This window comes from Oncorhynchus mykiss, chromosome 16 (assembly GCF_013265735.2).
Source record: "Oncorhynchus mykiss isolate Arlee chromosome 16, USDA_OmykA_1.1, whole genome shotgun sequence".
Taxonomy (NCBI): Eukaryota; Metazoa; Chordata; class Actinopteri; order Salmoniformes; family Salmonidae; genus Oncorhynchus; species Oncorhynchus mykiss.
The window spans coordinates 1,721,610-1,747,453 of NC_048580.1; the positions used below are offsets into that span (position 1 = coordinate 1,721,610).

Sequence of the window (25,844 nt, forward strand, 5' to 3'; positions counted from 1 at the left end):
CTGTGAGTATAACAGAACTGATATGGCAGGCGGAAACTCGAGGACAAACCATCTTGATTTTTTTTTTTTTTAGCCCACCATTGATTCCTATGTCTGTCATTTTTAATATGAAGGGAAAGCCTCCCAGATTGTAGTTCCCAGGGCTTCCACTAGATGTCAACAGGCTGTAGTGTTTGTTACGCGTTCTGGTGAATTCGAGTACTTTGTTGTTTATCTCCGGTAATGACAATAACGATTCTCTGTCATAAATTTGATTGTTTATTTACGTATTAAGGTACCTGGGGTTTGATTATAAACGTTGTTTGACTTGTTTGGAGAAGTTTTTTGGTAACATTTGGGATTCATTTTGTATGCGTTTTGAAGGAGGGCAACCGGTGGATTATTGAATGAAGCGCTCCAGCTAAATTGAGGTTTTGGGGATATAAAGAAGGACTTTATCGAACAAAACCACCATTTGTGATGTAGCTGGGACCTTTTGGAGTGCCAGCAGAAGAAGATCTTCAAAGGTAAGTGTTTTATTTTATCGCTATTTCTGACTTTTGTGGCGCATCTGCCTGGGTGGAAAATGTTTTTAATGCTTTTGTGTGCTGGGCGCTGTCCTCAGATAATCGCATGGTGTGCTTTCGCCGTAAAGCCTTTTTGAAATCTGACAACGCGGCTGGATTAACAAGACGTTAAGCTTTTAACTAATGTATGGCACTTGTATTTTCATGCATGTTAAATATGACTATTTCTGTAATTTCAATTTCACGTTCTGCAATTTCACCGGAGGTTGTCGAGATGGGACGGTAGCGTCCCACTGATTCGAGAGAACAGTCTATGACTTGGCTAGTCTGAGCACCTCCTCAGCCCTTCACCGAATGAGAACACATTCAGGGCCCTCTGATTGGTCCAGAAACCGATGGGTTCGGTCAGAGCCAGGACACACGTGGGTAAAGCGGCGGTTTGCAAATTAGTCGTTGGCTTTGATACTGTGATTGGTTAGATGACGATCCAATCACTGACAACTTTGTTTTGTACAACAGCCATCGTGCTCCTCGTCACCATAAACCACTTCAATGATGGCAGTCTCAGACTGAAGTATCTAGCGAAAGACAGAGCAGCTGCAGAATGTCGTGTGAGTTGTTAGGATATCCTCCCAAAAGACCTTCGCTTGAAAAACGAGAAACTGCAATGTTACTCTTTGTCCCTCTTGAGCCAACGTAGCAACAACATAGCCATAACACTTCCTCAAAATAGTCAGAATTAAAGCTAAATCAAGAAATCTGTAATTCATTTTGACATTTTTGCCGAGGTGGTCTTGGACGCGCAATTTTACATTTAACTAAGATGTTTGTTGCATCATTTCTCAAGTGAAATAATGTGCATGAAAAATAGTCTCGTTGAATGACAACAAACATTTCATTGAAGAATCCCCTCCTTACTACAGTTGACCAATTACCGACAAAGGGGTATAGACTGGCTACCGAACATCCACTTGCCTCAAGAAAAAAAGAAAACCTGCCCGAGGAACGAATCAAACAAAAACTTAATAATATACACTACGGTTCAAAAGTTTGTGGTCATTTAGAAATGTCCTCGTTTTCCATGAAAACGAGTTGCAAAATGAATAGGAAATATAGTCAAGACGTTGACAAGGTTATAAATAATGATTTTGAATTGAAATAACAATTGTGTCCTTCAAACTTTGCTTTCGTCAAAGAATCCTCCATTTGCAGCAATTACAGCCTTGCAGACCTTTGGCATTCTAGTTGTCAATTTGTTGAGGTAATCTGAAGAGATTTTACCCCATTCTTCCTGAAGCACCTCCCACAAGTTGGATTGGCTTGATGAGCACTTCTTACGTACCATACAGTCAAGCTGCTCCCACAACAGCTCAATAGGGTTGAGATCTGGTGACTGTGCTGGCCACTCCATTATAGACAGAATACCAGCTGACTGCTTCTTCCCTAAATAGATATTGCATAGTTTGTAGCTGTACTTGGCTCCAAATTGGCTCCAATTAAGCGCCGTCCACAGGGTATGGCATGGCGTTGCAAAATGGAGTGATAGCCTTCCTTCTTCAAGATCCCTTTGACCCTGTACAAATCTCCCACTTTACCACCACCAAAGCACCTCCAGACCATCCCATTGCCTCCACCATGATTGACAGATGGTTCACTCCTCCAGCATCTTTTCAATTTGTCTGCGTCTCACGAATGTTCTTCTTTGTGATCCGAACACCTCAAACGTAGATTTGTCTGTCCATAACACTTTTATCCAATCTTCCTCTGTCCAGTGTCTGTATTATTTTGCCCATCTTAATCTTTTATATTTATTGGCCAGTCTGAGATATGGCTTTTCTTTTCTTTACAACTCTGCCTAGCAGACCAGCATCCCGGAGTCGCCTCTTCACTGTTGACCTTGAGACCTTGTGTTTTGCGGGTACTATTTAATGAAGCTGCCAGTTGAGGACTTGTGAGATGTCTGTTTCTCAAACTAGACACTCTAATGTACTTGTCCTCTTGCCCAGTTGTGCACCGGGGCCTCCCACTCCTCTTTCTATTCTGGTTAGAGACAGTTTGCGCTGTTCTGTGAAGGGAGTAGTACACAGCGTTGTACAAGATCTGCAGTTTCTTGGCAATTTCTCACATGGAATAGCCTTCATTTCTCAGAACAAGAATCAGCCGTTTCCAGCTACAGTAGTCATTTACAGCATTGACAATGTCTACACTATTTCTGATCAATTTGATGTTATTTTAATGGACCATTTTTTTTGTTTTTCTTTCAAAAACAAGGAGATTTCTAAGTGACCCCAAACTATTAAATGGTACTGTTTTCAACTGGGAAGCATACGGTAAGGACAACCTCCTTTGGGGGAGGGATTCAACCGCAGGATAATGTTTAAGCTTACCCTGTGTGGGAAGAAAAACACTCAATGTGTCTAACAACCACAACACAGGTCAACCTCATTCCTGCCCACTGTGGATTAGACTATATCTGGTCATAGGTTTACTTTTTATTTTTTATTTATTTTTGTTTTTAATTTTACCCCTTTTTCTCCCCAATTTCATGGTATCCAATTGTTAGTAGCTACTATCTTGTCTCATCGATTTGGGTTGCCAGGTTCCTCTGTGTAAAAGTAACTGGGACAGATTTGGGTTGCCAGGTTCCTCTGTGTAAAAGTAACTGGGACAGATGTGGGTTGCCAGGTTCCTCTGTGTAAAAGTAACTGGGACAGATTTGGGTTGCCAGGTTCCTCTGTGTAAAAATAACTAGGACAGATTTGGGTTGCCAGGTTACTCTGTGTAATATAAACTGGGACATATTTTGGGTTGCTAGGTTACTCTGGGTTGCTAGGTTACTCTGTGTAATAGATACTGGGACAGATTTGGGTTGCTAGGTTACTCTGTATAATAGATACTGGGACAGATTTGGGGTTGCCAGGTTACTCTGTGTAAAAGTAACTGGGACAGATTTGGGTTGCCAGGTTCCTCTGTGTAATAGAAACTGGGACAAATTTGGGTTGCTTGGTTACTCTGTGTAATCGATACTGGGACAAATTTGGGGTTGCCAGGTTCCTCTGTGTAAAATTAACTGGGACAGATTTGGGTTTCTAGGTTACTCTGTGTAATAGAAACTGGGACAGGTTTGGGTTGCTAGGTTACTCTGTGTAATATAAACTGGGACAGATTTGGGGTTGCCAGGTTCCTCTGTGTAAAATTAACTGGGACAGATTTGGGTTGCCAGGTTCCTCTGTGTAAAAGTAACTGGGACAGATTTGGGTTTCTAGGTTACTCTGTGTAATAGAAACTGGGACAGATTTGGGTTGCTAGGTTACTCTGTGTAATATAAACTGGGACAGATTTGGGGTTGCTAGGTTACTCTGTGTAATAGATACTGGGACATATTTGGGTTGCTAGGTTAATCTGTGTAATAGATACTGGGACAGATTTGGGGTTGCTAGGTTACTCTGTGTAATAGATACTGGGACAAATTTGGGGTTGCCAGGTTCCTCTGTGTAAAATTAACTGGGACAGATTTGGGTTGGCAGGTTCCTAAGTGTAAAAGAAACTGGGACATATTTGGGTTGCTTGGTTTCTCTGTGTAATAGAAACTGGGATATTTGAGTTTCCAGAATCCTCTGTGCAATAGAAACTGGGACAGATTTGGGTTGCTAGGTTACTCTGTGTAATATAAACTGGGACAGATTTGGGTTGCTACTGTCTATTGATGACTGTCTGTGGATGACTGTCTGTGGATGACTGTCTGTGGATGACAGTCTATTGATGACTGTCTATTGATGACTGCCTGTGGATGACTGTCTATTGATGACTGCCTGTGGATGACTGTCTATTGATGACTGTCTGTGGATGACTGTCTATTGATGACTGCCTGTGGATGACTGCCTGTGGATGACTGTCTATTGATGACTGCCTGTGGATGACTGTCTATTGATGACTGCCTGTGGATGACTGTCTGTGGATGACTGTCTATTGATGACTGTCTGTGGATGACTGCCTGTGGATGACTGCCTGTGGATGACTGTCTGTGGATGACTGTTTTCAGACAAGATAATATATTTTCGTATGAATATCTACAAGCGGCTGCACAGCCCTGTTTAGAGTTGTATTGGTTGTGTTTGAGAAGTTTTAGGGTTAGGGTTAGTAGTTCAGGGACTAGTTCCCTTGAGTTGACCATCAATATTGTTTGTGCTATTATAATACATTACAGATGCGCAGAAAATGAAAAAGTTATCAATTAGCTACGTCATCTGTATCAGTGGAGTTAACAGAACAATCTGTTTCAGCTAATATCCTTTTTGCGCAAGATGGCGTCGACAAAGAGAGGGTCGCCTCGCTTCTACTCCTTAGGAAACTATGCAGTATTTTGTTTTTATATGTATTATTTCTTACATTGTTACCCCAAGAAATCTTAAGTGTTATTACATACAGCCGGGAAGAACTATTGGATATAAGAGCAACGTCAACTTACCAACATTACGAGCAGGAATATGACCAGGATCCTCTGTTTGGACCACCACCCAAGGACAATGGGTCTAATTCCAGTAGTATACCCAACACAACGGCGCCGCAGAAGGGGCAGACGAAGCGGCCACCTGGTCAGGCTCTGTAGACGTGCACATTGCCCAACGCTCCCGAGTATACTAACAATCTCTGCTTCACGGGAACATGGCTCTCTTGGGATATGTTGTCGGAATCGGTACAGCCACCGGTCTTCTCCATGCATCGCGCCGACAGAGATAAACACCTCTCTGGGAAGAGGAAGGGCAGCGGTGTATGCTTCATGATTAACGACTCATGGTGTAATCATAACAACATACAGGAACTCAAGTCCTTCTGCTCACCTGACCTAGAATTCCTTACAATCAAATGCCAGTCATTTTACCTACCAAGGGAATTCTCATCTGTTTTAGTCACAGCTGTGTACATTCCCCCTCAAGCAAACACCAAGACGGCCATCAAGGAACTTCACTGGACTGTATGCAAACTGGAAACCATACATCCTGAGGCTGTATTTATTGTAGCTGGAGATTTTAACAAAGCCAATTTGAGAACAAGGCCACCTAAATTCTATCAGCATATTGATTGCACTTCGCGCGGGGGTAATACACTCGACCACTGCTACTCTAACTTCTGCGATGCATACAAAACCCTGCCTCGCCCTCCCTTCGGCAAATCCGACCACGACGCCATCTTGCTCCGACCGTCTTATAGGCAGAAACTCAAACAGGATGTACCAGTGACGAGAACCAGTCAATGTTGGTCTGACCAATCGGAAGCCACGTTTCAAGATTGTTTTGATCACGCGGACTGGAATATGTTCCGGCCAGCCTCAGAGAACAACATCAACCTATACGCTGACTCAGTGACACACTGTAACTATTAAAACTTACCCTAACCAGAAACCATTGTTGGATGGCGGCATTCGCGCAAAATTGAAAGCATGAACCACTGCATTTAACCATGGAAAGGTGACTGGGAATATGGCCAAATACAAACAGTGTAGTCATTCTCTCCGCAAGGCAATCAAACAAGCAAAATGTCAGTATAGAGACAAAGTAGAGTCGCAGTTCAACGGCTCAGACACGAGACGTATGTGGCTGGGTCTACAGGCAACCATGGACTACAAAGGGAAACCCAGCCACGTCGCGGCCCGCTAACAAGGACTGTGCCTCCCCCTTCCTTCTCCGTGGCTGGCTCATTGACTACAGCTCAGCATCCAACGCCCTCCAAGCTCATCATCAAGCTGGAGGCCCTGGGTCTCAACCCCGCCCTGTGCAATTGGGTCCTGGACTTTCTGACGGGCCGCCCCCAGGTGGGGAAGGTAGGACACAACATCTCCACTTCGCTGACCCTCAAGACTGGGGCCCCACAAGAGTGTGTGCTCAGCCCCCTCCTGTACAGCCTACAGGGAGAAGGGCACTGGTGTCAGGAAAACAACCTCTCACTCACCGTCAACAAAACAAAGGAGATGATCGTGGACTTCAGTAAACAGCAGAGGGAACAGCCCCCATCCACATCGAAGGGACAGTAGGTGGAAAGTTCCTCGTACACATCACGTACAAACGGAATTGGTCCACCCACACAGTCCGGCATGGTAAAGAAGACACAGCAGAGCCTCTTCAACCTCAGGAGGTTGAAGAATTTGGCTTGTCACCCAAAACACTGACAAACTTTTACAGATGCACAATTGAGAGCATCCTGAAGGGCTGTATCACCGCCTGGTACGGCAACTGCACCACCCTCAACCGTAAGGCTCTCCAGAGGGTAGTGAGGTCTGCACTACGCATCACCGGGGGCAAACTACCTGCCCTTCAGGACACCTACAGCCGATGTCACAGGAAGTCCAAAAAGATCATCAAGGACAACAACCAACCGAGCCACTGCCTGTTCATCCCGCTATCATCCAGAAGGCGAAGTCGGTACAGGTGCATCAAAGCTGGGCCAGAGAGACTGAAAAACAGCTTCTATCTCAAGGCCATCAGACTGTTAAACAGCAATTACTAACTCAGAGAGGCTGCTGCCCACATTGAGACCCAATCACTGGACACTTTCATAAATGGATCTCTAGTCACTTTAAACAATGCCACTCTAACTAATGCCACTTTAACTAATGCCACTTTAGAGAGAGAGAGGAGTCACAGGTGCTGCTGCATCAGGGTAAAGAGAGAGAGAGAGAGAGAGAGAGAGAGAGAACAAACAAACATACGACATTTTAAAATCCATGTACACAAACAACAAGTGTGCGGTTAAAACTGTCAAAAAACACACACATTTCTTCACACAGGGTCGTGGGGTGAGACAGGGATGCAGCTTAAGCCCCACCCTCTTCAACATATATATCAATGAATTGGCGCTGGCACTAGAAAAGTCTGCAGCACCCGGCCTACCCCTGCTAGAATACGAAGTCAAATGTCTACTGTTTGCTGATGATCTGGTGCTTCTGTCACCAACCAAGGAGGGCCTCCAGCAGCACCTAGATCTTATGCACAGATTCTGTCAGACCTGGGCCCTGACAGTACATCTCAGTAAGACCAAAATAATGGTGTTCCAAAAAAGGTCCAGTCACCAGGACCACAAATACAAATTCCATCTAGACACTGTTGCCCTAGAGCACACAAAAAACTATACATACCTTGGCCTAAACATCAGCGCCACAGGTAACTTCCACAAAGCTGTGAACGATCTGAGAGACAAGGCAAGAAGGGCATTCTATGCCATCAAAAGGAACATACATTTCAACATACCAATTAGGATTTGGCTAAACATACTTGAATCAGTCATAGAGCCCATTGCCCTTTATGGTTGTGAGGTCTGGGGTCCTCTCACCAACCAAGACTTCACAAAATGGGACAAACACCAAATTGAGACTCTGCACGCAGAATTCTGCAAAAACATCCTCCGTGTACAACGTAGAACACCAAATAATGCATGCAGAGCAGAATTAGGCCGATACCCACTAATTATCAAAATCCAGAAAAGAGCAGTTAAATTCTATAACCACCTAAAAGGAAGCGATTCCCAAACCTTTCATAACAAAGCCAACACCTACAGAGAGATGAACCTGGAGAAGAGTCCCCTAAGCAAGCTGGTCCTGGGGCTCTGTTCACAAACACAAACACACCCCACAGAGCCCCAGGACAACAGCACAATTAGACCCAACCAAATCATGAGAAAACAAAAAGATAATTACTTGACACATTGGAAAGAATTAACAAAAAAACAGAGCAAACTAGAATGCTATTCAGCCCTACACAGAGAGTACACAGTGGCAGAATACCTGACCACTGTGACTGACTCAAAATTAAGGAAAGCTTTGACTATGTACAGACTCAGTGAGCATAGCCTTGCTATTGAGAAAGGCCGCCGTAGGCAGACATGGCTCTCAAGAGAAGACAGGCTATGTGCACACTGCCCACAAAATGAGGTGGAAACTGAGCTGCACTTCCTAACCTCCTGCCCAATGTATGACCATATTAGAGAGACATATTTCCCTCAGATTACACAGATCCACAAAGAATTAGAAAACAAATTCAATTTTGATAAACTCCCATATCTACTGGGAGAAATACCACAGTGTTCCATCACAGCAGCAAGATTTGTGACCTGTTGCCACGAGAAAAGGGCAACCAGTGAAGAACAAACACCATTGTAAATACAACCCATATTTATGCCTATTTATTTTATCTTGTGTCCTTTAACCATTTGTACATTGTTAAAACACTGTATATATATATAATATGACATTTGTAATGTCTTTATTGTTTTGAAACTTCTGTATGTGTAATGTTTACTGTTAATTTTGATTGTTTTTCACTTTATATATTCACTTTATATATTATCTACCTCACTTGCTTTGGCAATGTTAACAGATGTTTCCCATGCCAATAAAGCCCTTGAATGGAATTGAATTGAATTGAATTGAATTGAATTGAGAGAGACAGAGAGAGAGAGAGTGGAGAGAGTGGGAAAGAGAGAGACAGAGAGAGAGAGAGAGAGTGGAGAGAGTGGGAAAGAGAGAGGGAGAGAGAGACAGAGAGTAGGGAGAGAGAGAGAGAGAGTGGAGAGAGTGGGAAAGAGAGAGGGAGAGAGAGACAGAGAGTAGGGAGAGAGAGAGAGAGACAGAGAGAGAGAGAGAGAGACAGAGAGTAGGGAGAGAGAGAGAGAGTGGAGAGAGTGGGAAAGAGAGAGAGACAGAGAGGGAGAGAGAGAGAGGGAGAGAGACAGAGAGAGGGAGAGAGAGAGAGGGAGAGAGAGAGAGAGAGAGAGAGAGAGAGAGAGAGAGAGACAGAGAGAGAGAGAGAGAGAGACAGAGAGAGGGAGAGAGAGACAGAGAGAGGGAGAGAGAGACAGAGAGAGAGGAGTCACTGGTGCTGCAGCATCAGGTTAAGAACAGAGAGAGAGGAGTCACTGGGCGAACAGTTACATTTCACACTTTTAGTGCGTGGATACTGATAGGGGTTTGTGTGGATACTGATGGGGGTTTGTGTGGATACTGATAGGGGTTTGTGTGGATACTGATAGGGGTTTGTGTGGATACTGATTGGGGTTTGTGTGGATACTGATGGGGGTTTGTGTGGATACTGATGGGGGTTTGTGTGGATACTGAGGAGGGTTTTTGTCAATACTGATGGAGGTTTATGTGGATACTGATGGGGGTTTGTGTGGATACTGATGGGGGTTTGTGTGGATACTGATGGGGGTTTGTGTGGATACTGAGGAGGGTTTTTGTCAATACTGATGGAGGTTTATGTGGATACTGAGTAGGGTTTGTGTGGATACTGATGGGGGGTTTTGTCGATACTGATGGGGGTTTGTGTGGATACTGATGGGGGTTTGTGTGGATACTGAGGGGGTTTGTGTGGATACTGATGGGGGTTTGTGTGAATACTGATGGGGGTTTGTGTGGATACTGATGGGGGTTTGTGTGGATACTGATGTTTGTTTTTGTGGATACTGATGGGGGTTTGTGTGGATACTGATGGGGGTTTGTGTGAATACTGATGGGGGTTTGTGTGGATACTGATGGGGGTTTGTGTGGATACTGAGGGGGTTTGTGTGGATACTGATGGGGGTTTGTGTGAATACTGATGGGGTTTGTGTGGATACTGATGGGGGTTTGTGTGGATACTGATGGGGGTTTGTGTGGATACTGATGGGGGTTTGTGTGGATACTGATGGGGGTTTGTGTGAATACTGATGGGGGTTTGTGTGGATACTGATGGGGGTTTGTGTGGATACTGATGGGGGTTTGTGTGTCTTTGTTTCAGCAACACAGTGCTGAGGAAGGACGTAACGGTGATGGACATAGACTCTCCTCCTAAAGCTGACGCAGGGCTCAAGCCAGGTGAGTTAACACTTTGCACAGAGGAGGGAGGAGAGGGGAGGGGAGGGAGGAGAAGGAGAGGGAGGACGAGGAGGGAGAAGGAGGAGGAGGGAGGGGAGGGAGGACGGAGGAGAAGGAGAGAGAGGAGGAGGAGGGAGGAAGAGGAGGGAGGAGGAAGGAGGAGGATGGAAGAGGAGGGAGGAGGATGGAGGGGAGGGGAGAGAGGAGGAGTAGGAAGGAGGAGGAGGGAAGAGGAAGGACTTTTTTAACAAATCAAAAACTGAAAAATTGGGCGTGCAAAATTATTCAGCCCCTTTACTTTCAGTGCAGCAAACTCTCTCCAGAAGTTCAGTGAGGATCTCTGAATGATCCAATGTTGACCTAAATGACTAATGATGATAAATACAATCCACCTGTGTGTAATCAAGTCTCCGTATAAATGCACCTGCACTGTGATAGTCTCAGAGGTCCGTTAAAAGCGCAGAGAGCATCATGAAGAACAAGGAACACACCAGGCAGGTCCGAGATACTGTTGTGAAGAAGTTTAAAGCCGGATTTGGATACAAAAAGATTTCCCAAGCTTTAAACATCCCAAGGAGCACTGTGCAAGCGATAATATTGAAATGGAAGGAGTATCAGACCACTGCAAATCTACCAAGACCTGGCCGTCCCTCTAAACTTTCAGCTTATACAAGGAGAAGACTGATCAGAGATGCAGCCAAGGGGCCCATGATCACTCTGGATGAACTGCAGAGATCTACAGCTGAGGTGGGAGACTCTGTCCATAGGACAACAATCAGTCGTATATTGCACAAATCTGGCCTTTATGGAAGAGTGGCAAGAAGAAAGCCATTTCTTAAAGATATCCATAAAAAGTGTAATTTAAAGTTTGCCACAAGCCACCTGGGAGACACCAAACATGTAGAAGAAGGTGCTCTGGTCAGATGAAACCAAAATTGAACTTTTTGGCAACAATGCAAAACGTTATGTTTGGCGTAAAAGCAACACAGCTGAACACACCATCCCCACTGTCAAACATGGTGGTGGCAGCATCATGGTTTGGGCCTGCTTTTCTTCAGCAGGGACAGGGAAGATGGTTAAAATTGATGGGAAGATGGATGGAGCCAAATACAGGACCATTCTGGAAGAAAACCTGATGGAGTCTGCAAAAGACCTGAGACTGGGACGGAGATTTGTCTTCCAACAAGACAATGATCCAAAACATAAAGCAAAATCTACAATGGAATGGTTCAAAAATAAACATATCCAGGTGTTAGAATGGCCAAGTCAAAGTCCAGACCTGAATCCAATCGAGAATCTGTGGAAAGAACTGAAAACTGCTGTTCACAAATGCTCTCCATCCAACCTCACTGAGCTCGAGCTGTTTTGCAAGGAGGAATGGGAAAAAATGTCAGTCTCTCGATGTTCAAAACTGATAGAGACATACCCCAAGCGACTTACAGCTGTAATCGCAGCAAAAGGTGGCGCTACAAAGTATTAACTTAAGGGGGCTGAATAATTTTGCACGCCCAATTTTTCAGTTTTTGATTTGTTAAAAAAGTTTGAAATTCAATAAAGGTCGTTCCACTTCATGATTGTGTCCCACTTGTTGTTGATTCTTCACAAAAAAATACACTTTTATATCTTTATGTTTGAAGCCTGAAATGTGGCAAAAGGTCGCAAAGTTCAAGGGGGCCGAATACTTTCGCAAGGCACTGTATGTAAAATGTATGCATGCATGACTATAACTGGCTTTGGAAAGAAGCATCAGTTAAATGGCTTTTACCATGATATGTTGTATTATTATAAGGTTGGTGTTCACAGGGTCAGAGTAGGACTGATAATCCACATTCATTGTTCAAATCTCCCACTTCCTGTCCATGTCATCTAGTTCATTATCTAAAAGACCAAACTGATTGGAGATCAGCACTGAGATGCTTTGGCTACATTTACACATTTACACAATCCAATTCTGATCTTTTGCCACTAATTTGTCTTTTGGTCAATGAGATCAGATCTTTTGCTAATAATTGGGCTGCCTGAATAAATTCAGCCTTTGTGAATATAGGGCATGATCTTATGTCACTTCTCTCAGACCTGGCAGAGAGAGCCGGGAGGAAGAAATATACAATCCATGTTCTGTGCTCCGCTGGGGGCAAGGTGTCTGCTGCCACCTCAGAATCGAGTTCTGTTTGAAAAGGTTCCTGCTGCCAGGAACTCTCTCTCTCTACTCTCTCTCTCTCTCTCTTCTCTCTCTCTCTCTCTACTCTCTCTCTCTCTCTCTCTACTCTCTCTCTCTCTCTCTCTACTCTCTCTCTCTACTCTCTCTCTACTCTCTCTCTACTCTCTCTCTACTCTCTCTCTCTCTCTCTCTCTCTTCTCTCTCTCTCTACTCTCTCTACTCTCTCTCTACTCTCTCTCTACTCTCTCTCTCTCTCTTCTCTCTCTCTCTACTCTCTCTACTCTCTCTCTACTCTCTCTCTACTCTCTCTCTACTCTCTCTCTCTCTCTCTCTCTACTCTCTCTCTCTCTCTCTCTCTCGCTCTCTCTCTCTCTCTCTCTCTCTCTCTCTCTGTCTGTTTGTCCTCTGCAGTCAACATGACAATTGCATGCTCACTTAACACATTTTGGGGATCTTTTATTTCAGCTCATGAAACATGCGACCAACACTTTACATGTTCCGTTTGTATTTTTGTTCAGTATACAGTACCAGTCAAAAGTGTATTTATATATATTTATATTTTAGTTTTTGATTTTTCAAAGTAGACACACTTTGCCCTGACAGCTTTGCACTCTTGGCATCCTCTCAACCAGCTTCATGAGGTCATCACCTGGAATGCATTGCAATTGTTGTGTGTGTCTGTGTGTGTCTGCGTGTGTGTCAGTGCTGGATGCGGCTGTGGAGTTTGTGCATCAGGCGGTGGTGCCCGGCTCCTGGAGGACTGAGGTGAAAGACGAGAGTTCCACAAGTGAGGAAGATGAGGAGGAGGGAGAGCAGGAGGAAGAGGCCAGCGAAGAGGAGGATGAGGTAATCATGTCACATCAACCTGCTGGCTGCTGAGTGAAGCGAGAAACTCACCGGGGGGGGGGGGGGGGGGTGAGCGGAGCAAACAGAGCGAGGAGGGTGGAAGGGACAGGCAGAGCAGTGACTGTATCTGTATGCTAGAAGGATAGTCCATGTGTCCAGTCATCTTTGCTGAAAGCGAGGTTGTTTCCTTAAGTGAATGAGCCTGTCTGATTTAGCATGTACAGTAAATCCTCAACCGTTAGCTACCTCTTTTTCAATTCAAGTGAGCAAGAAAAGAGTGAATAATGACATGTCTGTTGTTTTGTGTGACTACAGCACCAGCGACAATACGCTAAAATAGAGACCTTCAAATTGAGCGAGGCGTTATTGTGGACGACCCCCCCCCCCCCCCCCCGCCCGGCTTGGGTTGGGTCATTATAATTCAAAACAATGCATTCTAAAATAATCAAATAATGCCTCGCACGCTCACCCTTAGTGAGATAACACATTAGAGAGATGTGTCCTTTAGTGAGATAACACATTAGAGAGATGTGTCCTTTAGTGAGATTAGGCCATTGGAGAGATGTGTCCTTTAGTGAGATTAGGCCATTGGAGAGATGTGTCCTTTAGTGAGTTTAGGCCATTGGAGAGATGTGTCCTTTAGTGAGTTTAGGCCATTGGAGAGATGTGTCCTTTAGTGAGTTTAGGCCATTGGAGAGATGTGTCCTTTAGTGAGTTTAAGCCATTGGAGAGATGTGTCCTTTAGTGAGTTTAAGCCATTAGAGAGATGTGTCCTTTAGTGAGTTTAAGCCATTGGAGAGCTGTGTCCTTTAGTGAGTTTAAGCCATTGGAGAGATGTGTCCTTTAGTGAGTTTAAGCCATTAGAGAGATGTGTCCTTTAGTGAGTTTAAGCCATTGGAGAGATGTGTCCTTTAGTGAGTTTAAGCCATTAGAGAGATGTGTCTGCTTTAGTGAGTTTAAGCCATTAGAGAGATGTGTCCTTTAGTGAGTTTAAGCCATTAGAGAGATGTGTCCTTTAGTGAGTTTAAGCCATTGGAGAGCTGTGTCCTTTAGTGAGTTTAAGCCATTGGAGAGATGTGTCCTTTAGTGAGTTTAAGCCATTAGAGAGATGTGTCCTTTAGTGAGTTTAAGCCATTGGAGAGATGTGTCCTTTAGTGAGTTTAAGCCATTAGAGAGATGTGTCTGCTTTAGTGAGTTTAAGCCATTAGAGAGATGTGTCCTTTAGTGAGTTTAAGCCATTAGAGAGATGTGTCCTTTAGTGAGTTTAAGCCATTGGAGAGATGTGTCCTTTAGTGAGTTTAAGCCATTAGAGAGATGTGTCCTTTAGTGAGTTTAAGCCATTAGAGAGATGTGTCCTTTAGTGAGTTTAAGCCATTGGAGAGATGTGTCCTTTAGTGAGTTTAGGCCATTGGAGAGATGTGTCCTTTAGTGAGTTTAGGCCATTGGAGAAATGTGTCCTTTAGTGAGTTTAGGCCATTGGAGAGATGTGTCCTTTAGTGAGTTTAAGCCATTAGAGAGATGTGTCCTTTAGTGAGTTTAAGCCATTCGAGAGATGTGTCCTTTAGTGAGTTTAAGCCATTGGAGAGATGTGTCCTTTAGTGAGTTTAAGCCATTAGAGAGATGTGTCCTTTGAGTTTAAGCCATTAGAGAGATGTGTCCTTTAGTGAGTTTAAGCCATTGGAGAGATGTGTCCTTTAGTGAGTTTAAGCCGTTAGAGAGATGTGTCCTTTGAGTTTAAGCCATTGGAGAGATGTGTCCTTTAGTGAGTTTAAGCCATTGGAGAGATGTGTCCTTTAGTGAGTTTAAGACATTAGAGAGATGTGTCCTTTAGTGAGTTTAGGCCATTGGAGAGATGTGTCCTTTAGTGAGTTTAAGCCATTAGAGAGATGTGTCCTTTAGTGAGTTTAGGCCATTGGAGAGATGTGTCCTTTAGTGAGTTTAAGCCACTGGAGAGATGTGTCCTTTAGTGAGTTTAAGCCATTAGAGAGATGTGTCCTTTAGTGAGTTTAAGCCATTAGAAAGATGTGTCCTTTAGTGAGTTTAAGCCATTGGAGAGATGTGTCCTTTAGTGAGTTTAAGCCATTAGAGAGATGTGTCCTTTGAGTTTAAGCCATTGGAGAGATGTGTCCTTTAGTGAGTTTAAGCCATTGGAGAGATGTGTCCTTTAATGAGTTTAAGCCATTGGAGAGATGTGTCCTTTGATTTTAAGCCATTAGAGAGATGTGTCCTTTAGTGAGTTTAAGCCATTGGAGAGATGTGAGTTTAAGCCATTGGAGAGATGTGAGTTTAAGCCATTGGAGAGATGTGTCCTTTGAGTTTAAGCCATTGGAGAGATGTGTCCTTTATTGAGTTTAAGCCATTAGAGAGATGTGTCCTTTAGTGAGTTTAAGCCATTAGAGAGATGTGTCCTTTAGTGAGTTTAAGCCATTGGAGAGATGTGTCCTTTAGTTAGTTTAGGCCATTGGAGAGATGTGTCCTTTAGTGAGTTTAAGCCATTGGAGAGATGTGTCCTTTAGTGAGTTTAAGCCATTAGAGAGATGTGTCCTTTAGTGAGTTTAAGCCATTAGAGAGATGTGTCCTTTAGTGAGTTTAAGCCATTGGAGAGATGTGTCCTTTAGTGAGTTTAAGCCATTGGAGAGATGTGTCCTTTAGTGAGTTTAGGTCACTGGAGAGATGTGAGTTTAAGCCATTGGAGAGATGTGAGTTTAAGCCATTGGAGAGATGTGAGTTTAAGCCATTGGAGAGATGTGTCCTTTAGTGAGTTTAAGCCATTAGAGAGATGTCCTTTAGTGAGTTTAAGCCATTGGAGAGATGTGTCCTTTAGTGAGTTTAAGCCATTAGAGAGATGTGTCCTTTAGTGAGTTTAAGCCATTGGAGAGATGTGTCCTTTAGTGAGTTTAGGCCATTAGAGAGATGTGTCCTTTGAGTTTAGGCGATAAGTTGGCACAGAAGGGCATAAAATCAGTTTGGACAGTTTACGAGAAAAGGGCTCCCCCAAGGTTAAATTCTAGGACCCATTCGTTCCGCGCTGTAGATAAATGATATAGAAAGAACTATAAATCGGTCAAATAGTATAAACATTGTCCAGGATAATGACACATCTTTCTCAGTGGGAGGAGCAAAGCTGAGCTCTTTATTGTTATTTCCTGTTCCTGTGTGCAGGAGGAAGTGGAGCCGTTCCCCGAGGAGAGAGACAACTTCCTGCAGCAGCTGTACAAGTTCATGGAGGACAGAGGTCTGCGGTTTATAGAATGAAACATTTCAACCCATTAACTTAATGTACCCACCCTGCACCTGACAGCAGAGCAGGCTGGTTTGAGGAGTGATAGGAAGATGGGCTGGAATGGAATCAATGGAACTGAAAACATAGCAAACAAATAATAACCGTTCCATCCCAGCCATTACAATGAGCTTGTCCTCCTATAGCTCCCCCCACCAGCCTCCTCTGCCCGACAGTTACTGGATGATTTGATGGAATCTGTATTCTATCAGGAAGACATTGAGGCTATGGTCTCTTTTCCAAAATGTGCCCTGTACAATGCAATATAAATAATATTTTACACCTAAAAAATTATATACAGTACCAGTCAAAAGTTCGGACACACCTTCTCATTCCAGGATATTTCTTTATTTTTACTTTTTTCTACATTGTAGAATAATAGTGAAGATATCAACACTATTAAATAACACATCATGTAGTAACCAAACAAGTGTAAAACAAATCCAAATATATTTTATATTTGAGATTCTTCAAAGTAGCCACCCTTTACATTGATGACAGCTTTGCACACTCTTGGCATTCTCTCAACCAGCTTCATGAGGTAGTTACCTGGAATGCATTTGAATTAACAGGTGTGCCTTGTTAAACGTTAATTTGTGGAATTTCTTTGGCTCAAACGCCAAAGAAAGAACAGCTCAAAAAAGCAAAGAGAAACGACAGTCCATGATTACTTTAAGACATGAAGGTCAGTCAATCCGGAAAATGTCAAGAACTTTGAAAGTTTCTTCACTTGCAGTCGGCAAAAACCATCAAGCACTATGATGAAACTGGCTCTCATGAGGACCACTACAGGAATGCAAGACCCAGAGTTACCTCTGCTGCAGAGGAGAAGTTCATTAGAGAGTTAACTGGCTCTCATGAGGACCACCACAGGAAAGGAAGACCCAGAGTTACCTCTGCTGCAGAGGATAAGTTCATTAGAGTTACCAGCCTCAGAAATTGCAACCCAAATAAATGCTTCACAGAGTTCAAGTAACAGACACATCTCAACATCAACTGTTCAGAGGAGACTGTGTGAATCTTGGTCGAATTGCTGCAACGAAACCACTACTAAAAGACAGCAGTAAGAAGAGACTTGCCTGGGCCAAGAAACACAAGGATTATTCTGGCTGATCTCTGCTCTACTACCCCTCTAGAGACTGATGGAAAAGCATTCCAGGTGAAGCTGGTTGAGAGAATGCCAAGAGTGTACAAAGCTGTCATCAAGGCAGAGGGTGGCTACTTTGAAGAATCTCAAATATAATCTTACTGTGCGTTCCAAATGGCACCCTATTTCCTATATAGTGCACTACTTTTGACCAGGGCCAATAGGGAATCCCATAGGTAGTGCACTACTTTTGACCAGTGCCAATAGGGAATCCCATAGGTAGTACACTACTTTTGACCAGGGCCAATAGGGAATCCCATAGGTAGTGCACTACTTTTGACCAGGGCCAATAGGGAATCCCATGTTTAAATCAAATCAAATGTATTTATATAGTCCTTCTTACATCAGCTGTTATCTCAAAGTGCTGTACAGAAACCCAGCCTAAAACCCCAAACAGCAAGCAATGCAGGTGTAGAAGCACGGTGAATAGGAAAAACTCTCTAGAAAGGCCAAAACCTAAGAAGAGACCTAGAGAGGAGCCAGGCTATGAGGGGTGGCCAGTCCTCTTCTGGCTGTGCCGGGTGGAGATTATAACAGAACATGACCAAGATGTTCAAATGTTCATAAATGACCATGGTCCAATAATAATAATCCCAGTAGTTGTCGAGGGTGCAGCAAGTCAGCACCTCAGGAGTAAATGTCAGTTGGCTTTTCATAGCCGATCATTAAAAGTATCTCTACCACTCCTGCTGTCTCTAGAAAACAGCAGGTCTGGGACAGGTAGCACGTCCGGTGAACAGGTCAGGGTTCCAAAGCCGCAGGCAGAACAGTTGAAACTGGAGCAGCAGCACGGCCAGGTGGAATGGGGACAGTAAGGAGTCATCATGCCAGGTAGTCATGATCCTTGGGCTCAGGCATGGTCCTAGGGCTCAGGTCCTCCGAGAGAGAGAAAGAAAGAGAATTTGAGAGAGCATACTTTTACACAGGACACCGGATAAGACGGGAGAAATACTCCAGATATAACAGACTGACCATATCCCCCCGACACATAAACTACTGCAGCATAAATACTGGAGGCTGAGACAGGAGGGGTCAAGGAGACACTGTGGCCCCATCCGAGGACACCCCCAGACAGGGCCAAACAGGAAGGATATAACCCCACCCACTTTGCCAAAGCACAGCCCCCACACCACTAGAGGGATATCTTCAACCACCAATTTACTACACTGAGACATGGCTGATTATAGCCCACAAAGATCTCCGCCATGGCACAAACCCGAGGGGGGCGCCAACCCGGACAGGAAGATCACGTCAGAGACTCAAGCCACACAAGTGACGCACCCCTCCTGGGGACGGCATGGAAGAGCCCTAGTAAGCCAGTGACTCAGCCCCTGTAATAGGGTTAGAGGCAGAGAATCCCAGTGGAAAAAGGGGAACCGGCGAGGCAGAGACAGCAAGGGCGGTTCGTTGCTCCAGAGCCTTTCCGTTCACCTTCCCACTCCTGGGCCAGACTACACTCAATCAAATGACCCACTGAAGAGATGAGTCTTCAGTAAAGACTTAAAGGTTGAGACCGAGTCTGCGTCTCTCTCATGGTTAGGCAGACCATTCCATAAAAATGGAGCTCTATAAGAGAAAGCCATGCCTCCAGCTGTTTGCTTAGAAATTCTAGGGACAATTAGGAGGCCTGCGTCTTGTGACCGTAGCGTACGTGCAGGACCAAATCGGAAAGATAGGTAAGCCCATGTAATGCTTTGTAGATTAGCAGTAAAACCTTGAAATCAGCCTTTGCCTTAACAGGAAGCTAGTGTTGGGAGGCTAGCACTGGAGTAATATGATCACATTTTTCGGTTCTAGTCAGGATTCTAGCAGCCGTATTTAGCACTAACTGAAGTTTATTTAGTGCTTTATCCGGGTAGCCGGAAAGTAGAGCATTGCAGTAGTCTAACCTAGAAGTGACAAAAGCATGGATTAATTTTTTGCATCATTTTTGGACAGAAAGTTTCTGATTTTTGCAATGTTACGTAGATGGAAAACAGCTGTCCTTGAAACAGTCTTGAAATGTTCGTCAAAAGAGAGATCAGGGTCCAGAGTAACGCCGAGGTCCTTCACAGTTTTATTTGAGACGACTGTACAACCATTAAGATTAATTGTCAGATTCAACAGAAGATCTCTTTGTTTCTTGGGACCTAGAACAAGCATCTCTGTTTTGTCCGAGTTTAAAAGTATAAAGTTTGCAGCCATCCACTTCCTTATGTCTGAAACACATGCTTCTAGCGAGGGCAATTTTTGGGCTTCACCATGTTTCATTGAAATGTACAGCTGTGTGTCATCTGCATAGCAGTGGAAGTTAACATTACGTTTTCAAATGACATCCCCAAGAGGTAAAATATATATTGAAAACAATAGTGGTCCTAAAACGGAACCTTGAGGAACACTGAATTTTAAGAGGTCTGAAGAGGTCATTCTACTGACTCTGAAAAACACCAAAAGAAAGATGCCCAACACACAACACACCTGCGGGACAGGTACAGGATGGCAACAAACAACTGCCCGAGTTACACCAGGAACGCACAATCCCTCCATCAGTGCTCAGACTGTCCGCAATAGGCTGAGAGAGGCTGGACTGAGGGCTCGTAGGCCTGTTGTAAGGCAGGTCCTCACCAGACATCACCGGCAACGTCGCCTTTGTACACAAACCCACCGTCGCTGGACCAGAAATGACCTGCAAAAAGTGGTCCAAAACTGGTGGTTTTGTCAGGGGTGATATTCGGTTTCGTGTTTACCGTCGAAGGAATGAGCGTTACACCGAGGCCTGTACTCTGGAACGGGATCGATCTGTTCCGTCAAGGTCTAGGGCGGTGTGTCACAGCATCATCGGACTGTTGTCATTGCAGGCAATCTTGTTGTCATTGCAGGCAATCTCAACGCTGTGCGTTACAGGGAAGACATTCTCCTCCCTCATGTGGTACCCTTCCTGCAGGAACATCCTGACATGACCCTCCAGCATGACAATGCCACCAGCCATACTGCTTGTTCTGTGCGTGAATTCCTGCAAGACAGGAATGTCAGTGTTCTACCATGGCCAGCGAAGAGCCCGGATCTCAATTCCATTGAGCACGTCTGGGCCCTGTTGGATCGGAGGGTGAGGGCTAGGGCCATTCCCCCCAGAAATGTCCCGGAACGTGCAGGTGCCTTGGTGGAAGAGTGGGGTAACATCTCACAGCAAGAACTGGCAAATCTGGTGCAGTCCATGAGGAGGAGATGCACTGCCGTACTTAATGCAGCTGGTGGCCACACCAGATACTGACTGTTACTTTTGATTTTGACCCCCCTTTGTTCAAGGACACATTATTCAATTTCTGTTAGTCACATGCCTGTGGAACTTGTTCAGTTTGTCTCAGTTGTTGAATCTTGTTATGTTCATACAAATATTTACACATGTTAAGTTTGCTGAAAATAAACGCAGTTGACAGTGAGAGGACGTTTCTTTTTTTGCTGAGTTTATAAACAATAAAGTAATGGGAAGCACAAATACAACGTGCGCAATACTTCTGAGATAATCTATACTGGGCTTTCAGGGACTAAGGTTGTGTTTATCCTCCTGTAGGAACCCCCATCAACAAGAAGCCTGTGCTGGGCTACAGGAACCTGGACCTCTTTAAGCTCTACAGACTGGTGCACCAACTGGGAGGCTTCCATGATGTGAGTACCACACATTTATCATGACGTTCATTGGTGTTCCACATCTTAACCCTCACTTCTAATTGGACCCTGTGATGTATTGATGTGCTGTAGTTCCCTGCGATGTAGTTCCCTGTGATGTATTGATGTGATGTAGTTCCCTGTGATGTATTGATGTGATGTAGTTCCCTGTGATGTATTGATGTGCTGTAGTTCCCTGCGATGTAGTTCCCTGTGATGTATTGATGTGATGTAGTTCCCTGTGATGTATTGATGTGCTGTAGTTCCCTGTGATGTATTGATGTGATGTAGTTCCCTGTGATGTAATGATGTGCTGTAGTTCCCTGCGATGTAGTTCCCTGCGATGTAGTTCCCTGTGATATATTGATGTGATGTAGTTCCCTGTGATGTATTGATGTGATGTAGTTCCCTGTGATGTATTGATGTGATGTAGTTCCCTGTGATGTATTGATGTGCTGTAGTTCCCTGCGATGTAGTTCCGTGTGATGTATTGATGTGATGTAGTTCCCTGTGATGTATTGATGTTCTGTAGTTCCCTGCGATGTAGTTCCCTGTGATGTATTGATGTGATGTAGTTCCCTGTGATGTATTGATGTGCTGTAGTTCCCTGTGATGTATTGATGTGATGTAGTTCCCTGTGATGTAATGATGTGCTGTAGTTCCCTGCGATGTAGTTCCCTGCGATGTAGTTCCCTGTGATATATTGATGTGATGTAGTTCCCTGTGATGTATTGATGTGATGTAGTTCCCTGTGATGTATTGATGTGATGTAGTTCCCTGTGATGTATTGATGTGCTGTAGTTCCCTGCGATGTAGTTCCGTGTGATGTATTGATGTGATGTAGTTCCCTGTGATGTATTGATGTTCTGTAGTTCCCTGCGATGTAGTTCCCTGTGATGTATTGATGTGATGTAGTTCCCTGTGATGTATTGATGTGCTGTAGTTCCCTGTGATGTATTGATGTGATGTAGTTCCCTGTGATGTAATGATGTGCTGTAGTTCCCTGCGATGTAGTTCCCTGCGATGTAGTTCCCTGTGATATATTGATGTGATGTAGTTCCCTGTGATGTATTGATGTGATGTAGTTCCCTGTGATGTATTGATGTGATGTAGTTCCCTGTGATGTATTGATGTGCTGTAGTTCCCTGCGATGTAGTTCCGTGTGATGTATTGATGTGATGTAGTTCCCTGTGATGTATTGATGTTCTGTAGTTCCCTGCGATGTAGTTCCCTGTGATGTATTGATGTGATGTAGTTCCCTGTGATGTATTGATGTGCTGTAGTTCCCTGCGATGTAGTTCCCTGTGATGTATTGATGTGATGTAGTTCCCTGTGATGTATTGATGTGCTGTAGTTCCCTGTGATGTAGTTCCCTGCGATGTAGTTCCCTGTGATGTATTGATGTGATGTAGTTCCCTGTGATGTATTGATGTGCTGTAGTTCCCTGCGATGTAGTTCCCTGTGATGTATTGATGTGATGTAGTTCCCTGTGATGTATTGATGTGCTGTAGTTCCCTGTGATGTAGTTCCCTGTGATGTAGTTCCCTGCGATGTAGTTCCCTGTGATGTATTGATGTGATGTAGTTCCCTGTGATGTATTGATGTGATGTAGTTCCCTGTGATGTATTGATGTGCTGTAGTTCCCTGTGATGTAGTTCCCTGTGATGTAGTTCCCTGTGATGTATTGATGTGATGTAGTTCCCTGTGATGTATTGATGTGATTTAGTTCCCTGTGATGTATTGATGTGATTTAGTTCCCTGTGATGTATTGATGTGATTTAGTTCCCTGTGATGTATTGATGTGATGTATTGATGTGATTTAGTTCCCTGTGATGTATTGATGTGATTTAGTTCCCTGTGATGTATTGATGTGATGTAGTTCCCTGTGATGTATTGATGTGATGTAGTTCCCTGTGATGTATTGATGTGATGTAGTTCCCTGTGATGTATTGATGTGATGTAGTTCCCTGTGATGTATTGATGTGATGTAGTTCCCTGTGATGTATTGATGTGCTGTAGTTCCCTGTGATGTATTGATGTGATGTAGTTCCCTGTGATGTAGTTCCCTGTGATGTATTGATGTGATTTAGTTCCCTGTGATGTATTGATGTGATGTAGTTCCCTGTGATGTATTGATGTGATTTAGTTCCCTGTGATGTATTGATGTGATGTAGTTCCCTGTGATGTATTGATGTGATGTAGTTCCCTGTGATATATTGATGTGCTGTAGTTCCCTGTGATGTAGTTCCCTGCGATGTAGTTCCCTGTGATGTATTGTTTTGATGTAGTTCCCTGTGATGTATTGATGTGATTTAGTTCCCTGTGATGTATTGATGTGATGTAGTTCCCTGTGATGTATTGATGTGATGTAGTTCCCTGTGATGTATTGATGTGATGTAGTTCCCTGTGATGTATTGATGTGATGTAGTTCCCTGTGATGTATTGATGTGATGTAGTTCCCTGTGATGTATTGATGTGATGTAGTTCCCTGTGATATATTGATGTGCTGTAGTTCCATTTAGATTTCACCAGCCTTTGTTTTTAGTTCATCTTCTAGTCAGACACATTGTCTTTCTCTCTGACAAACATGTATCTCTTGTTCCCTGTTTCACTCTGTGTCCTGTCCTCTGTGTCCTGTCCTCTGTGTCCTGTCCTCTGTGTCCTGTCCCCTCTCTGTCATGTCCTCTCATGTCTGGAGCAGATTGAGAGTGGATCCGTATGGAAGACTGTCTACCAAGCTCTGGGAATCCCTGTTCTCAACTCTGCCGCCGGCTACAATGTCAAATGTGCTTACCGCAAGTACGTAGTGAGAGCCTATTGATCTGTTTACCACTGATACCGTACATTTTAGTGGGACCCCTCTTGAGTCGCTGTGGTGATATTGATACAATCAGGATGTGTCTGGTGTGGTATCCTCAGGTACCTGTATTGTTGTTATGGTGTGGTAAATCTCCTCAGGTACCTGTATTGTTGTTATGGTGTGGTGGTAATCCTCCTCAGGTACCTGTATTGTTGTTATGGTGTGGTAAATCTCCTCAGGTACCTGTATTTTTGATATGATGTGGTAATCCTCCTCAGGTACCTGTATTGTTGTTATGGTGTGATGGTAATCCTCGGGTACCTGTATTGTTGTTATGGTGTGGTGGTAATCTTCCTCAAGGTACCTGTATTGTTGTTATGGTGTGGTATCCTCAGGTACTTGTATTGTTGTTATGTTGTGGTAATCCTCAGGTACCTGTATTGTTGTTATGGTGTGGTGGTAATCTTCCTCAAGGTACCTGTATTGTTGTTATGGTGTGGTATCCTCAGGTACTTGTATTGTTGTTATGTTGTGGTAATCCTCAGGTACCTGTATTGTTGTTATGGTGAGGTAATTGTCCTCGGGTACCTGTATTGTTATTATGGTGTGGTAATTCTTCTCAGGTACCTGTATTGTTGTTATGGTGAGGTAATTCTCCTCAGGTACCTGTATTGTTGTTATGGTGTGGTAATTCTCCTCAGGTACCTGTATTGTTGTTATGGTGTGGTAATCCTCAGGTACCTGTATTGTTATTATGGTGTGGTAATTCTTCTCAGGTACCTGTATTGTTGTTATGGTGAGGTAATTCTCCTCAGGTACCTGTATTGTTGTTATGGTGTGGTAATTCTCCTCAGGTACCTGTATTGTTGTTACGGTGTGGTAATTCTCCTCAGGTACCTGTATTGTTGTTATGGTGTGGTGGTAATCCCCGGGTACCTGTATTGTTGTTATGGTGTGATGGTAATCCTCAGGTACCTGTATTGTTGTTATGATGTGGTAATCCTCCTCAGGTACCTGTATTGTTGTTACGGTGTGGTAATTCTCCTCAGGTACCGATATTGTTGTTATGGTGTGGTGGTAATCCTCAGGTACCTGTATTGTTGTTATGGTGTGATGGTAATCCTCAGGTACCTGTATTGTTGTTATGGTGTGGTAATCCTCCTCAGGTACCTGTATTGTTGTTATGGTGTTGTAATTCTCCTCAGGTACCTGTATTGTTGTTATGGTGTGGTAATCCTCCTCAGGTACCTGTATTGTTGTTATGGTGTGGTAATCCTCCTCAGGTACCTGTATGGGTTTGAGGAGTACTGCACCTCCTGCGCCATCACATTCCGCATGGACCTTCCACTGAAGCAGCCCAAGGCAGAGGGGGGCAAGGCTGAGGGGGAGACGGGGGAGGCAGGGGGAGACTGTTCTGTCCCCCCTGTAGCCTCATCAAGCTCAGCAGAGGAGCAGAAACGGAAAGCCTGCTACTCTGAGAGAGAGAACCTGTGCTGCTCAGAGACCAGCAGCACTCAGCCCATCGTCTGCAAGGTACTGGACTCTCTCCCCCCCCCCCCCCCCCCCTCTCTCTCTCTCTCTCTCTCTCTCTTGCTGTCAGTATAAGCACCCATCC

General features: G+C 44.1%; 1 protein-coding gene across 7 annotated transcripts in view; it reads left to right on the forward strand.

Moving 5' to 3' along the window:
- Positions 1 to 25,844, forward strand: part of arid4b (AT-rich interaction domain 4B) — a 214,190-nt gene that overhangs the window by 109,866 nt on the left and 78,480 nt on the right. For all 7 annotated transcript variants that reach the window (XM_036945928.1, XM_036945930.1, XM_036945933.1 and 4 more), the window contains 6 exons: positions 10,274 to 10,350; positions 13,215 to 13,357; positions 16,520 to 16,592; positions 21,335 to 21,429; positions 24,131 to 24,228; positions 25,513 to 25,762. In XM_036945928.1, the coding sequence (XP_036801823.1) occupies positions 10,274 to 10,350; positions 13,215 to 13,357; positions 16,520 to 16,592; positions 21,335 to 21,429; positions 24,131 to 24,228; positions 25,513 to 25,762 (736 nt within the window). The remainder of the gene's footprint in view (positions 1 to 10,273; positions 10,351 to 13,214; positions 13,358 to 16,519; positions 16,593 to 21,334; positions 21,430 to 24,130; positions 24,229 to 25,512; positions 25,763 to 25,844) is intronic.